The sequence below is a fragment of the Somniosus microcephalus genome, chromosome 17 (genome assembly GCF_052327205.1).
Source record: "Somniosus microcephalus isolate GS21.2 chromosome 17, FLI_Smic_1.0, whole genome shotgun sequence".
Taxonomy (NCBI): domain Eukaryota; kingdom Metazoa; phylum Chordata; class Chondrichthyes; order Squaliformes; family Somniosidae; genus Somniosus; species Somniosus microcephalus.
Window position 1 is genome coordinate 23,191,614 of NC_141003.1, and position 14,989 is coordinate 23,206,602.

The window sequence follows — 14,989 nt, forward strand, 5'->3', positions numbered from 1 at the left end:
CTTGGGGCGATTTGCTCGTAGGCCCCGTTCTTTCAGCCTAGTGAGCACCTGCTCCAAATTGGCAAGGTGCTCGTTGTCATTTTCTCCTGTTATAAGGATGTCGTCTAGGTAGCATTGAGTCCCCGGAATCCCTTGCAGGACTTGCTCCATAGCTCTTTGCCAGATAGCTGGAGCTGATGCTATTCCAAAAACCAGTCGATTGTACTGGTACAGGCCTTTGTGTGTGTTTATTGTGAGATACTTTTTAGAGGTCTCCTCAACCTCCATCTGTAGATATGCCTGTGCCAAGTCAATTTTTGTGAAACGTTTCCCTCCGGATAGTGAGGCGAAAATATCTTCTATCCTCGGAAGAGGATACTGTACCGTGTGAAGGACCGGGTTTACAGTCGCCTTAAAGTCCCCACAGATGTGAATTTTTTTCTGTTCCTCAGAGTTATTTTTCAATGTTTTTTTCATGACTGGAACAATGGGTGTTGCCCATTCGCTCCAATCTATTTTGGATAATACGCCTGCCTTTTCCAAATTCTCCAGCTCTGCCTCGACTGCCGGACGTATTGCGTATGGCACCGGTCTTGCCTTAAAAAAGTTTGGAATTGCTGTATCTTCCACTTTTATTGAGGCGGTGATGCCTTTCAAGGTTCCTAGTTTCTCTTGAAACACTTCTTTGGCGTTGGCCAAGATGTCTTTTAATCGTTCAGGTATGATGTCATCATTGTTTTTTTCCTTACTGGTCACCGTCAGTGCCTGAATGGAGTGCCAGTCTAAACGTATCTTCCTTATCCATTCACGTCCCAACAACGGTGGACCACCATCTTGTAGAATGTATAAATACAACTTTTGTATTTCTTTGCCGTTGTATACCACAGGCACCCTTATTTTTCCTTTGGGGTAGACTTTCTGCCCCGTATATGTTTTTAAGATAATGGATGTGTCTTTTAGAGGTATATGCGAAAATAGCCTCTCGTAATCTCGTCGATTTATTACGGTTAGAGCTGATCCTGTATCTAGCTCCATTTTAACTGGGGACCCTGCTATTGTGAGGGTAACCCAAATGGTTTGGTAATCCTCTTTGGCAAGTACATTATGTAATTTGAGACAGCTTAGTCTCTTGTTTCCGGAGTCGCTATCGCTATTCTGGTCTTCGGAGCTATTGTCCGTCATCATTTGTACCTTCCTGTACTTTTCTTTATTGATTTTTTGTTTTCTGTCAGTGGATTTATTTTGTCCAGATTGGCATACCCGTGCAATGTGTCCAATCTTACCACATTGCCTGCATGCTTTGCCCTTGAACCAGCAGTCCCTCTGGTTATGGGTGGATCTGCCGCAGCGATAACATCTTCCGAACTCCTGTGTCATTTTATGGGTGCCGAAGTCCTGTGTCTCTTGTTGTATCTCTGCAGCTCCTTTTGCTGCTGCTTCGTATGATACAGTCATACTGAAAGCTTTGTCCAATGTTAAATCTTTTTCAGAAAGCAGTCTTTTTTGTGTTCCTTCACTTAAGAGACCGCAAACAAATTTGTCTCGAAGATAATCCGATAGTCCTGCTCCGAATTGGCAGTACTTTGATAGCTTTCTTAATTCGTTTAGGTAATTAGCGTTACTTTCATTCTCGTGTTGATTTGTCTTGAAGAACTTGAATCGTTCCGCTATCAGCAGCGGTGTTGGGTTTAAATGCTCCTGCAGGGTATCAACAATTTCTTTAAAAGTCTTGTCCTTTGGTTTGGCTGGAGTGATTAAATTTCGTAACAGTCTGTATGTCTTCGCGCCCATTAAGTTCAGAAGTACTGAAGCTTTTTTTTCATCTGTTATTCCATTTGCAGTGCAATAAACCTCTACTCTTTCCACGTATGTGGTCCAATCTTCTATTTCGCCATCAAAAGCCTCAATATTACCAGATTTAGGCATTTCAGAAAAGATATGGTGCTTCCCGCGCTTTTTTCTTCTCTCTGTAGCAACGATATGGCGCTTCCCGCGCTTTCTCGCCGCTGCCACCGATAACAACGCTGTTTTACTGTGGTTTCCGTTTATTCACTGTTGGAGACTCGTTCCCAATGGAGGGCTAAACGCTGACCTGCTTGCCGCGCCGGCCGTCTCTCGAGTGCACCCTCCCAGTCCGTTATTGCTTGCCTCTGATTTCGCTGCCTGTCTCAGCTGTAGAGCCCGCCGCTGGAGCTCCAGCCTGACGCCCAGGAAGGATTAGCGCAGTACCTGTCACCAGCTTGGCCAGCTGGTGAAACCACAGTTTCTTTTACTTCCTTGAGTCTTCTAGACGCTGGAGGAATCGATGTCCTTGAGGTGCTGCCGAATTGCAGGTAAGTCCGTTTCCACTTCGTCGCCACTGTAGTGTCCGTGTGTAGATAAAGACACTGAAGACAGGAGTTGGTTCATAGGTATTTACTAAGCAAGTCTGGGGGGGGGGGGGTTTCTAAAGGATATACACAATACACAGGCTTATATAGCCCAAGTGGCAATTACCGGCATTACCCACACCTGGCGCTCTTAAAGGCACATACACCATAATTGCTCTTAAAGGCACATACACCACACTCTCCAGCCACACGCTGCTCATTGCAGGCTTGAATCTCGGCCTGGACAGACCTGTGCCTAAACTTTTCAGCCAAGGACTATGGAGAGGGTAAGAGAACGAGCTCAGCGCTTCAGTGATTGGAGGCTCTGATTGGTGCGGTGGAGTGCAGAAGAGCTATACTGCAGCCTGAGAGTGGGAGGAGGCTATTGCCGCGTGACTACAGAAGAGTCTGGAGGGAGGTGGCTCATCACGTCTCCTCCAGGAGCATGGTGACCAGGACCCACATCCAATGTCGCAAAAAGTTCAACGACCTCACTCGGGTGTTCAGGGTGAGTGGCTGTTGTTCAATACCTCTCCATCCCTCCATCTCAACCTCACTCTATGGCCAGAGGGTCTTAAAACCCCAATGTCCAACACTCAACCAAGACCTATGGCCATTTCATAAAACACACACGCACATTCCACACCTTGCACACATTGAGGGCTATTCAACTATGGGAGGCACAACAGGCAAGACCATGGCTGCACATTTACTCAGACACCGTCATTTTTCTTGCAGGCCAAGCTATGTCCTAACAGGCCACAGCAGCAACAGACAGGTGGAGGGCCACCTCAGCTGCAACCACTCAGCGATCTTGAGGTGTGCGTCCACAGGATTGTGGCAATCCAGGTGATCAGTCCCATCACCCATGGAGAGGTTGACCCCGTTCGGGACAGCAATGGTAAGGTCATCAGCTTTCTCTCCTCTCTCATTCCACTTGTCCCTCACAACACCAGCCTTTGACACTTTCAATCCAACTTACTAAATCGCTGCACTCCTTCCTCCCTTACTGCCCCCCTGTCCTGACGCTAAAGCCACTCTTGTACCTCCCTGTTTTCAGATGGTGATTCACCAGCTGAGGAGACGGGCCCTCAAGCTGCTAGTGGGAGTGAAGCCATAGGCGAGGAGGAAGAGGAAGCCGGAGCCTCAGCGCCACCCTCTCCCAAGGAAGCCCATGTCCACACTGGGACCACATCTTCCCTGGAGGAGAGCAGGGGTGAAGGGTCTGATGAAGGTGAAGCTCTGGGACCCAGCAGGCTGCAGCAATGCAATGGGGGTAGGGAAGCTCGGTGTCCTTCTCCCCAGAGGGAGTGCAGGCCAACGAGTCCTGCTGCACTGGACGCAGAGGAGGAGCGGCTCATCATTGAAATGAACCCCCAGGCGGTGGACAGGCACACTCAGCTCATGGGTGCAGTGGGAAGGGTGCCCCAAAGCATTGATGCACTGGCAAGGAGTGTGGAGCACTCCGCTACAGCACAGGCAAACACAAGTTCTGCTTAGTGCTGCAATTCAGTCACTGGCCGCCGTGATCCAATCTCGGACTGCTCTCCTGCAGTCTCAGATTGAGGCCACGCAAGCACTGACTGCTGCCATCATCGCTGGTTCGGACACATTGACCCGGGGCTCTCACGGTACCGCAGCAGGCCAGCATTCTGTGCTCCAGCAGATTGCTCCAGATGCTGAAGTGCTGCCCCGTGGGAGTGCCAGTGTGTTGGTCAAGCAGGGAGGTGCTGTCCTCTCTCAGGATGACAGCATTCCTGCTCCCACCACTGGCACTTCCCCATTGCACTTGCCACCAGCTGTAGCCCAGACTGCTGCTGCCTATGCAGAGTTGGTGCAGTCTGCAGCCGAGCCCCCCAGGCCCAGAGCTGGTCGAGGCCGTCCTTCAAGGGCATCTGAAGTCTCAGGATCTGACAAGCAGCAGCCTTCCACCAGCGTGCTGCAGCCACTGGGGCCCCATTCTGGAGGAGCAGTAGGTTGGGAAGGGGGCAAGTGGCCAAGGGAAGGAGATCACCCTCGAAGGGCAAACAGTAGGAGGTCTGACAAAATGTTAGTAATGTTTTTATTAAAGGCCGAGGTTCATGTAATTACTTTTGTTTAGTGTTTTGACCATTACCTCCAGGTTGTGAGAACCAGTTATGTTAATTAATGATTTGTTGTGTTTGTTTCTATTAGTTTGTCATGAATAAATGACACAGTTTGTAAAACAAAAAGTTGTTGTATTCAAAATGTACATGTTTGGCCTTTGGAATCATTGCTGCCTTGGCCAGCTATAGGGATTGCGGGTTGCTTTTGATCATGTTGTTCTCCATGCCAGAAACCATTTCCTGAGTAGGGGCCTAGCGGCGTCTTGTTATCAGCCGTTGATGGACGGCCCTTGCAGTTTCAACATTGTTGCTGATCATCCTCCTCTTCCGGTGGTGTACCAATCCCTGATGGCATTGGCTGGGTCCTGAGGATTGCCAGGTTATGAAGAATGCAGCAAACAACTATGAAGAGGGAGACACTCGCTCAGGCGAGTACTGCAGGGCTCCTCCAGAGTTGTCCAGACAGCAGAACCGTTGCTTGAGGACGCCGATCGTCTGCTCAATGATGTTCCTGGTGGCGAGAAGGCTCTCATTGTACCACAGCTCAGTACGGGTGTTGGGGTAATGGAGCGATGTAATCAGCCAGGTGCAGTGGATAATCCTGGTCTCCGCAGAGCCAACCACCTGGCTGTTACACTGCCTGGAAAAGCTCTGGCACACCACTCTGCCGCAGGATAGAAGCATCGTGGCTGCTGCCAGGATAGCAGTCATTGACAGCAAGTACCAGCTGTCTATAGTCACACACCAACTGGACATTAAGCAGTAGAACCCCTTGCGGTTTCAGAAAACCTCTGCATTCTTCTGCGGTGCCCGCAGTGCCACATGCGTGCAGTCAATGGCGCCCTGCACCGCCCACTATCCTTGCAAAGCACGTTCATGGTGTGGCACCCCACTAGCTAGTTTGCCAATTGGCAAATGACCCATTTATCCTGACCCTTTTCTGTTAGCCAATCCTCTATCCATGCTAAAGTATTACCCTCAACACCGTGAGCTCTTATCTTGTGCAGTAACCTTTTATGTGGCACCTTACTGAATGACTTTTGGAAATCCAAATACACTACATCTACTGGATCCCCTTGATCCAGCCTGCTCGTTACATACTCAAAGAATTCTTATACATTTGTCAAACACGATTTTCCTTTCTTAAAACAGAACATAATAGTAGCAGGAGCAGGCCATTTGGCCCATCAAGCCTGCTCTGCCATTCAATAAGATCACGGCTGATCTTCTACCTCATCTCCACTTTCCGGCACTATCCCCATATCCCTTAGTCAAAAATCCAGCGATCTCGGTCTTGAATACACTCACCGACTGAGCCTCCACAGCCCACTGCGGTGGAGAATGCCAAAGATTCACCGCCCTCCGAGTGAAGACATTTCTCCTCCTCAGTCCTAAATAGCCAACCCCTTGTTCCGAGACTGTGACCACTGGTTCGAGACGCCCCAGCCAGGGGAAACATCCTCCCTGCATCTAGCCTGTCAATCTAAGAATTTCATATGTTTCAATGAGATCACCTCATTCTTCTAAACTCTAGGGAATATAGTCCCAGTCTACTCACTCTCCTCATATGACCAACCCCCAGCCCAGGAACCAGTCCGGTGAACCTTCCTTGCACTCCCTCTATAGCAAGTATATCCTTCTTTAGGAAAGGAGACCAAAACTGTACACAATACTCTAGCTGTGGTCTCACCAGGGACCTATATAATTGCAGTAAGCCATCTTTACTCTTATATTCAAATCCTCTTGTAATAAAGGCCAACATACCATTTGCTTTCCTAATTGCTTGCTGTTCCTGCATGTTAACTTTCAGTGATTTGTTTAAAAGGACACCCAGGTCCCTCTGAACACCAACATTTCCCCAATCTCTCACCATTTAAAAAATGCTCTGCTTTTCTATTCTTCCCCTACCAAAGTGGTTAACTTCACATTTCTCTACATTATATTCCATTTGCCATGTTCTCACCCACTCACTTAGCCTGTCTATATCCCCTCAACTTCAATTCCCACCAAGCTTTGGATCAGCAAACTTGGATATATTATATTTGGTCGCCTCATCCAAATCATTGATGTAGATTGTGAATGGCCGAGGCCCAAGCACTGATCCCTGCGGTACCCCACTAGTTATAGCCTGCCAGCCCAAGAATGACACATTTAGTCCTACTGTTTCGTGTTAACCAATCCTCAATCCATGCTAGTATACTACCCCCAATCCCAAGGACCCTATTTATGTTTAATAACCTTGTGTGGCACTCTATCAGATGTCTGCTGAAAAACCAAATGCACCACATCCACAGATTCCCCCTTAACTGTGCTGCTCGTTACAAACTCAAAAATCTCCAACAGATTTGTCAAACACGATTTCCCTTTCGCAGATCTATTGACTCTGCACAATCCTGTTATTTTCTAAGTGGCATGTTGAGTTCAATGAAGAGGGACCAAGGACCAAGGCAGCTGAATTACATTCTAACTTTGTATTTGACACCAACATGATTCTTGCTCGACCACATTTACTGACCCATGGAGCTGCTCTCCACTCCTTCCATGTATTGAAGATGCAAGACGTCACCTTTCCCTACATTGAACCCAATGTGCCGCTGACCCATGATCCTGGACAATCCATGGCCCAGAACATCCTCTACCCACAGTCCCAGTTTGGGGGGCTTGGATTGAAATTTTTCAATCTGCATCATTGCTGTGGGTCTTGCAGAAGCCCCACAGTCCCCACTATGGATCTACCAGCACCGGTCAGTGGGTGAAACATGGGCCCTGCCCCATTACCACTAACCATGGGCCACAGTGGCTTTGGTTCCGTTACCATCATCTTTCCCATAATTCAGGTCACATCTTGAAACTAGATCAATGAAAAGCAGAGCATTTCTTTCATCAATACTCCTGTCAGAGTTCTGTGCAGCAGCTCAAGCACCACCTGGCTTTGGGAAATCTCTGCTGACTGATCATTGTTAACTCCAGATTCTCCAAAGTCAAACTCAAAGTATCCTGTATTGTCTAAACTAGTTTCTCAGCAACTGAAACTAGACAATTGATAGTGACCTACCTTATCCAATTCCAATTCCAATTCCAATTCAAATGCTTTATTGGCATGAAAGTTTACAGAGAACCATATTGCCAAAGCTTACATAGCAAAAAGGTACAGTTTTCCAACATTCTGTGGGTGTCAATCGATTTGACATTTGTTGGTTACATACAATATTACTTTTAAACAATATTAATTTTAAACAGTCTTTGTACTTCATTTGGTACGTTCAATATTAATATTAAACAGTCTTAATTTTAAACAGTCCTCAGGTGGTGACATGTTGTTACATATTTGGCCCCAAGGTATGGTCTGTCTCCTTCTCCTAGGACTAATCTCAATTTTGACAGGTCATCCAATTCCTTGAAATTTGGGGTTGTTTGGCTTAGCTTGTTGAATAATATGTTTCTTGATGTGTTGAATTTTTCACATTTTAGGAGGAAATGCATCTCTGTTTCAACCTCGCCGGCCAGACATTGATCGCATATTCTATTCTCTCTAGGCTGCCAGGATTTCTTGTATCTGCCTTTTTCAATTTCCAGTTGGTGGTCGCTTAGTCTGTACCTGGTGAGGGTCTGTCTCTGTTTTGTGTCTCTGATGGTCGTGAGGTAGTCTGCCAGTTTATATTCTCTTTTTAGGGCCCGGTAACATTCTAATCTGCTTTGGCTTTCAGTTATTTTGTTCCAATGTTCCAGGTAGGTTTCTTTGCATTTTTTAATGATTTGGTTCACTCGGATTGGTGTTTGGACGGCTGTGTTGGTCTGGGGCTGGTCAGGGTCCGGCTGAGTACTTAGTTTCAGTAGCAGCTGACTCAGGGGACTCTTTTCTGGGTTTAGCTCTTGGGTCTGAAAGGCTTTGAAATGAAGGGTGTCTGGGGAGCTAGATTTGAGGTGATTTAGGAAGTTTAGTGCTCATTTTTGGATGTTTATTATCAGTGGGTATCTGCCTAGTTCGGCTCTGCATGCATTTGTTGGCGTTTTTCTTTGGGTGCGAAGGATGCTTCGGCAGAATTCTGCATGTAGGGCTTCTATTGTGTGTTTTTCCCATTTAGTGTAGCTTTGGTGATTTAGCGGGCCCCATACTTCACTACCGTACAGTGCAATGGGCAGGATTATGCTGTCAAATATTTTGAGCCAGATTTTGATTGGGATTTGGATGTTGTAGAATTTTCTTTTTCTTGCATATAGGGCTCTTCGGGCTTTTTCTTTTAGTGCATTCACTGCTATGCTGAAGCTCCCTGATGCTGTAATAGTTCGACCAAGGTAGGTGTAGCTCATAGTGTGTCCTATAGTGGTATCACTGAGGGTAAACTGGTATTTGTTTTCCTGACATCTGGGCCTTTTTTGAAAAATCATGATGTTGGTTTTCTTTAGATTTACTGTTAGAGCCCAATTTTGGCAGTATTTGTCGAGTAGGTCTAGTTGTTGCTGTAATCCCTGTTCTGTGGGAGACAGCAGAACCAGGTCATCCGCATAGAACAGGGATTTCACTTCCCCATCCAGGAGACGGAGACCTGGTGACTCGCTTTGCTCCAGCATGTCTGCTAATTCATTTATGTATATGTTGAACAGGGTCGGGCTCAAATTGCAGCCCTGCCGGACGCCTCTTCTCTGGGTGAAGAAATCGGTGCGTTTGTCTCCAATTTTGACCCCGCATTTGTTTTTCAGATACATTGATTTAATAAGGTCATAGACTTTGCCCCCTATTCCACACTGAAGAAGTTTATAATAGAGCCCTTCGTGCCATATAGAGTCAAAGGCTTTCTTGAAGTCGATGAAACAGGCGAATATTTTCCCATTTTTTGTTTGGTGTATATGTTTTTCAATGAGGGTGTGAAGGGTATAGATATGGTCGGCGGTGCGGTGTTTGGAAGAAAGCCTATTTGGTTTTTTCTGAGGATATTATGTTTGTTAAGAAAATCAAGTAATCTACTATTTAGAATACTGCAGAATAACTTCCCTAGACAACTGTTGACACAGATGCCACGGTAGTTATTTGGGTCTGATTTGTTTCCACTTTTATATATGGGGGAGATTAGTCCTTGGCACCAGATATCGGGAAAACAGCCTGAACGTAATATGATGTTGAATAATTTGAGTACCGCACCCTGCATCTCCATATTGCTGAACTTGAGCATTTCATTTTTGATGTTGTCTGGGCCACAGGCTTTCTTCAGGTGGAGAAATATCCTATTTATTCCCTCAATCCCAGACTTCCTGTAGAGGTTGTCCCCACAATAAAGGCTCCTGCAGACACCAGTGATTGAGGAAAGCCTCTTGTGCAGGAGTTCCACTCCGCACTGTGGGCATCACACCCCACATTGAGTGGGGTGACTGGATTAGCGCTTCCTACAGTTCCAGATCAGTAAGGATAAGAAAGGCCACGACGTCTCCACCCTCAATTGATGTGCTGATACTCCCCCTACTGCTTTATTGAATTGACTGGAGTTTTGATCGATACTGGAACTGGATTCCAAACCGATGCTGGAAGGTTGTTCACAGCAGCTGTTGAAGACCAGGAGTGAGCTTTCCACTACTGGTCTAGCGAGGCCCAAAACAACCCAACTAGTGGTTTAATAAAAGCAGGAAATACTCCGGTCAGGCAGCCTCTGTGGAGAGAAACAGAGTTAATGTTTCAGGTCGATGACCCTTCATGGGAATGGGTAAAAGTTAGTGATGTAACAAAGTTTAAGCAAGTACAGGGGCAGGGAAAGGTGTGTGATAGATTTCAAGACAGCCAGGCTGGTGCAATGGGCAGACAGATGAAATTTAACAAACGTGCAAAGTGAAACATTTGGTGGGAAGAACGAGGACAGGCAATATAAACTAAAGGGTACAATCATAAAGTGGCTGCATGAACAGAGAGACCTGGGAGTATGTGTGCACAAATCATTGAAGGCGGTAGGGCAGGTTGACAAAGCAATTAAAAAGCATATGGGATACTGGGCTTTACAAGCAGTGGCATGGAGTACAAAATCAAGGAAGTTATGATGAACCTTTATAAAACATCAGTTGGCCTCAACTGGAGTATTGTGTCAATTCTGGGCACCGCTCTTTGGGAATGATGTGATGGCCCTAGGAGAGGGTGCATGGAAGAATGATTCCAGGGATGAGGATGTCAGTTACATGGATGGCGAGAGAAGCTGGGGTTCTTAGAGCAGAGAAGTTTCAGAGAGCAGAGAAGGTTGAGAGCAGATTGGAGAGGTTTTCAAAAGCATGAGGCGTCGAGACAGTAGATAGAGGGGAACTGTCGCCATTGGCAGAACGGGCCAGAGACAGAGGACACAGATTGAACGTTAGTTGTAAAAGAACCAAATGGGACATGAAGAAAAACCATTTTGTTTTTTTTACTCGGAGTGGTTAATAACTGGAATGCACTGCCCGAAAGGTTGGAGGAGGCCGATTAAATCGTGGCTTTCAAAAGGGAATTGGATAAGCAACAAATAAAAAAAAAAAAATTGCAGGGCTACAGGGAAAGGGCCGAGGAGTGGGACTAGCTGAAGTGCTCTTGCAAACAGCAGGCACGGGCTCAATGGTGACAGCACAGAAGGAGGCCATTCTCTGATTCTATGAACACAAGATCAGGGTTCATGTATAACAGGGTTTTATTGTCCAACAGACATCTACAGTTCCATGGAGCTGCACTCGGAGCCCACCCTGAGGCGATGGTCCATTTTCCACATGGCAACAGTCCCGACCAACAGGGCCACGGAGAGCAGAGCTACCCCAACCGCTGCTCCAGGAAGAACACGGGAGGGGGAATCAGCAGCAGCATCTGTGGGGAGAAGGGAGGGTTAGATGGGCACCAGTTACTCCATCACTAAACAGTGGCAGGGGCCTCCTTAACCTTTCTCTTCCTGGTGGATCCCAGCAGCCAATCTCTCATCTTCCAGGAAAATGATGGCTCCATCAGCGGTCACCAAGGACCCAGCCCGGTCATCGGCGCTTCTTCGCCTCTCTGGGGGAGACAAGAGGCAAGAGTTCAAGGTGGGCAATTCAATGTGCAGCTGTCTGAAGCGCTGAATCAGGTGTACAATCCGATGGCCCAATGCAAAAACCCTCGGGCAGAGAGTACCGGAGAGATTGGACTGTAGTTAAACACTGTTCCTTCACTGTCAGACTAAGATTCACTGCTGATTCTCAGAAGGTCCCGCATCAACCCAGCAAAGTTTGCAGTCGTTGACGGGTCCAATGGCCAGGCTGGTCTCCTGGGGAAAGAGACCCGTTTTAAGCACTAGTTTGACGAGCGGTTACACTGGACATACACACATTGCCCAGGTCTCCCCGCCCCCAGATATCGGTTCAGTTCCACCCTGGAACTCCTGGCGACAGCAGGATGCTGGATCAATGTTCAAGGCCAGAGGTGGATTCCATTCAGAACCAGTGCAAGATGTGCTCAGAGCCCCTGAGCCAGATTGCTATTCTGCTGTAGACTAACTGGGATAGAGTTGAGCGGGCAGATTGAGGACACTGCTCCTGTGCCCACTGTTGGGCCCTTGCTGAGTGAGCCCAGTGTCCAGATGCCCCACACCCACCCTTCCCCATCAGGGTTCAGTTTCTAGTCAGATCCCAGCTACTTACTGGGGCTGCAGGGAGCCGTGCAGTTCTCTCGGGTGGAAGGGAAGCAAACCTCAGCACTGCAGTGGAAGTGAACCTGGAAAGAGACAGTGCGGTCTGGTCAGTGCCACAGCTCCCAGTCAGGAGATTCATGCTTCTACAGTCAAAGGGTCAACAGGGGCCTCCTCACTGTGAGCAAGACCCAGGGAACAAGTTCAACCAAGACTGAAGGAAACTCACCTCCCCGCTCAGAGCCCGGCCCGAAACTCGGTCCCAGAAAGCGAAAGTGCTGACTACAAACCGATTCTGGTGAGTTGGGAACGGCGAATGGGAAGCGGCGTCTACCGGGAGGAGGCGGGTTTTGTAATTGTCTCCAGTAAAGGGGCACCTGGAACAGAGAAAGAGCGGGTTATATGGAGAGGGCACCTGGAACTCCCAACTACAGAGTTACAGCGGCACATCAAAGCAAAGTCCCGAGATTAGACGAGATAAAGAAACCAGTCCATTCAAGTCATCAACCTGGAGCTCAGATTGGTTTGATTATTGGCCGTTCCTTCACCCAGTCCATGTCGCCCCCCTCCCCAATCACCAGCCTGCCCCAAGGTCCCTCACTCGCTGCCTTACCTGCCCACCAGGAGGTCCCATCGGAGCCCCGAATGCGGCTCGGGGGTGGGGGTCGCCCAGCAGTCATTGAGCACCAGCACAAGGGACGGATCGTTCCGGTTCAGGACTCGAACCTCCACAAACACGGGGTCCCGGAGCACACTCAGGATCGGGTAGTCACTGGCCACGTACCAGCTCCGGTAGCCACCATCTGGAAAGAGAAGACGATGAAGGACGGCCACTATTTGGAGAGAGAGCCTGAAGTTGGACACTAACCATCAGCAGCACTCGCTACCTCTCGCTATTCTCAGCTCCAGAACCAGGATCCCGGCCTCAGTGGCAGGCAGTGGCGGAGAAAGGCTGTAAACTCTGGGCTTCACCTGCAATTCAGACTCCTGGCTCCCCTTGTAACTGCACTGGACATGGAGCCTGCAAGAGAACGGACACGGCTGGAGAATTCAGCTCCTCACCTTCTCTACCCGCTCCATGTGCTCCCAGTCTCACCTGAAGGGGCTGTCCCGGGTCACCGATCCCAAAGCTCCATCCAAGATCTCAAACTGACCCAACACATCCGTTTCATAGACGGCGTTCACCCCGTCCAGCTACAAGAGACAGAAGACCATCATTACAGAGAAATTGAGCAAGTCTGCCATTGCCTTATCACATGTAGTGTCTTTAAGGGCCCCCATTGCCCTTTAGACCCCCTCTTTCCCACCCGACTGACAGCCATTGATGGGGCTCCCAGCCCACAATACCTACCCGCTGAGTAGTGCCACACTCAGTGACTGCGAACTGAAAGAGCACAGTGTCTGCAGAGGCCACGGTCGGACTGCACTCCGCTCCGTGTCCATCCTTCAGATGGACCGTTGTCAGGTCTACAGGAGGCAGCGTCAAATCCTTGGAGATGGCGATCAGGACCCGGCCATCCTTGGTGCACACTGCAAGAGAGAGAGTCAATGAAAGGCGGTTAGTTGCTGCACGGGGAATGGCAAGGGAACCGTTACCGGGAGGGGGAGAAACTCCGCCCAGCGCAGCACCAGCTTCTAGTTTCCTTCTCTCCCCGTCCACACCCCAATTCTCCATCTAATGGAGACGGGTCACCAACTCCATCCCTACTGGACTGGTTACACAAGACCGGCATCAAATCCACACCCTGTCCGGTCAGTGCCAGCCAGGGACTGATCTTCACTCTGCCCTCCTATCCTGGGGCGCAATTCAACCATCAGAAGTCCCAAGTCGCATAGAGAAGGAAGGAGAGATCCTGGGTCAGGATCTCAATGATCAGACTTTCAAACTGTAGAACTGAACACGGTTCCTAAACCCGCCAGCTCCCGGACTGGAGAGGTTGGAGACTCCAGCTGATGTTTCAGGACAGGAGGAGAGAGGATACTGTCCAGGGAATCCCCAGTGCAGTTGGATTGCGGCTGGTCCTGGGAAGCCCTGGCCCAGAATATAGGCGAGCCGAGAATACACCCACCTGGCAGATTGTGGAGTGAATAGAAACACGGCGGCACATCCCGGCTCCCGGCATCAAAGCAGCAGCCTCTCCGCACACACTCACTGCCTTCAATTCCCCCAAACCCGCAGTCTTGGCGGAATTTGGGAGACAGCCAACATTGATCGGCGGGGAGGAGGAGAGAGGGCGGCTGAGATGAACAGATTGTAACAAAGAACAAGCCCAGAACCCGCAGCCCCTCCATTCTAACAAGCAAGGCTCCCAGATAAGTGAGGCTGTAGACCCGACTCCCCCTTTTTATCCCCTGTTTAACCCGCAGTAAATGAATGGTCTCATTGGCCCACGGGCTCCCCATGTGAACCCGCATTCCCACGGGGCACACGGAGATATTGGGGCCTTGTGTTTTCTGCTCCTTGAGTAGAGGGAACTGTGTTTTTTAACAAAATATAGATGTGTCTTTATTTGAAGTTGTAAAGTATGATTAAATTTACATCGGTTGAATACAATGTCTGTTCTTTAAGAGGCGGTACATGTTTCTTTCCTTATATTCTGTTTCAGTTCATCAATAAAGAAAGGCTGAACTTGTCTCGTTCCCATAGACCCAGATTGTCCATGTTTATGCGGAGTGTGAGAGGTTGCAGCCCCTCTTCCATTATTTGAAGGGGCTGATCCTCGATTTTTGGCTGCACTTCAGTCCCACTCCCCCGCCCTTCCCTCGTAGCCCTGCACATTTCTTCCCTTCAGATACTTATCCAATTCCCTTTTCAAAGCTGTGATTGAATCTGCCTCCACCGCCCTTTCAGGGAGAACATTCCAAATCTTAACCACTCGCTGCGTAAAAAAGTCTTTCTTACGTGGCCTTTGGTTCTTTTGCCAATCACCTTAAATTTCTGTCCTCCGGTTCT

At 48.5% G+C, this 14,989-nt stretch overlaps 1 protein-coding gene across 1 annotated transcript; it reads right to left on the minus strand.

Moving 5' to 3' along the window:
• Window positions 1–11,055: 11,055 nt before the first annotated feature.
• LOC147105571 (zona pellucida sperm-binding protein 4-like) lies at window positions 11,056–14,466 on the minus strand. The gene is made up of 9 exons (XM_086010882.1): window positions 14,106–14,466; window positions 13,388–13,566; window positions 13,133–13,230; window positions 12,924–13,057; window positions 12,650–12,839; window positions 12,266–12,413; window positions 12,050–12,122; window positions 11,316–11,426; window positions 11,056–11,243 (listed from the first exon to the last, which is right to left on the minus strand). Exons 1-9 carry the CDS (start codon window positions 14,449–14,451, stop codon window positions 11,092–11,094), a joined length of 1,431 nt encoding a protein of 476 aa, XP_085867008.1. The 5' UTR covers window positions 14,452–14,466; the 3' UTR covers window positions 11,056–11,091.
• Between the last annotated feature and the right edge of the window lie 523 nt (window positions 14,467–14,989).

Bases quoted from the DNA above. Each gene is read 5' to 3' on its own strand.
- LOC147105571 (XM_086010882.1), bottom strand. From the start codon at position 14,451: ATGCGGGTTCACATGGGGAGCCCGTGGGCCAATGAGACCATTCATTTA. The intron at 13,567-14,105 runs GTGGGTGTATTC...TCTCTCTTGCAG, and splicing joins TTCACTCCACAATCTGCCAG to TGTGCACCAAGGATGGCCGG. The intron at 13,231-13,387 runs GTAGGTATTGTG...TGTCTCTTGTAG, and splicing joins AGTGTGGCACTACTCAGCGG to CTGGACGGGGTGAACGCCGT.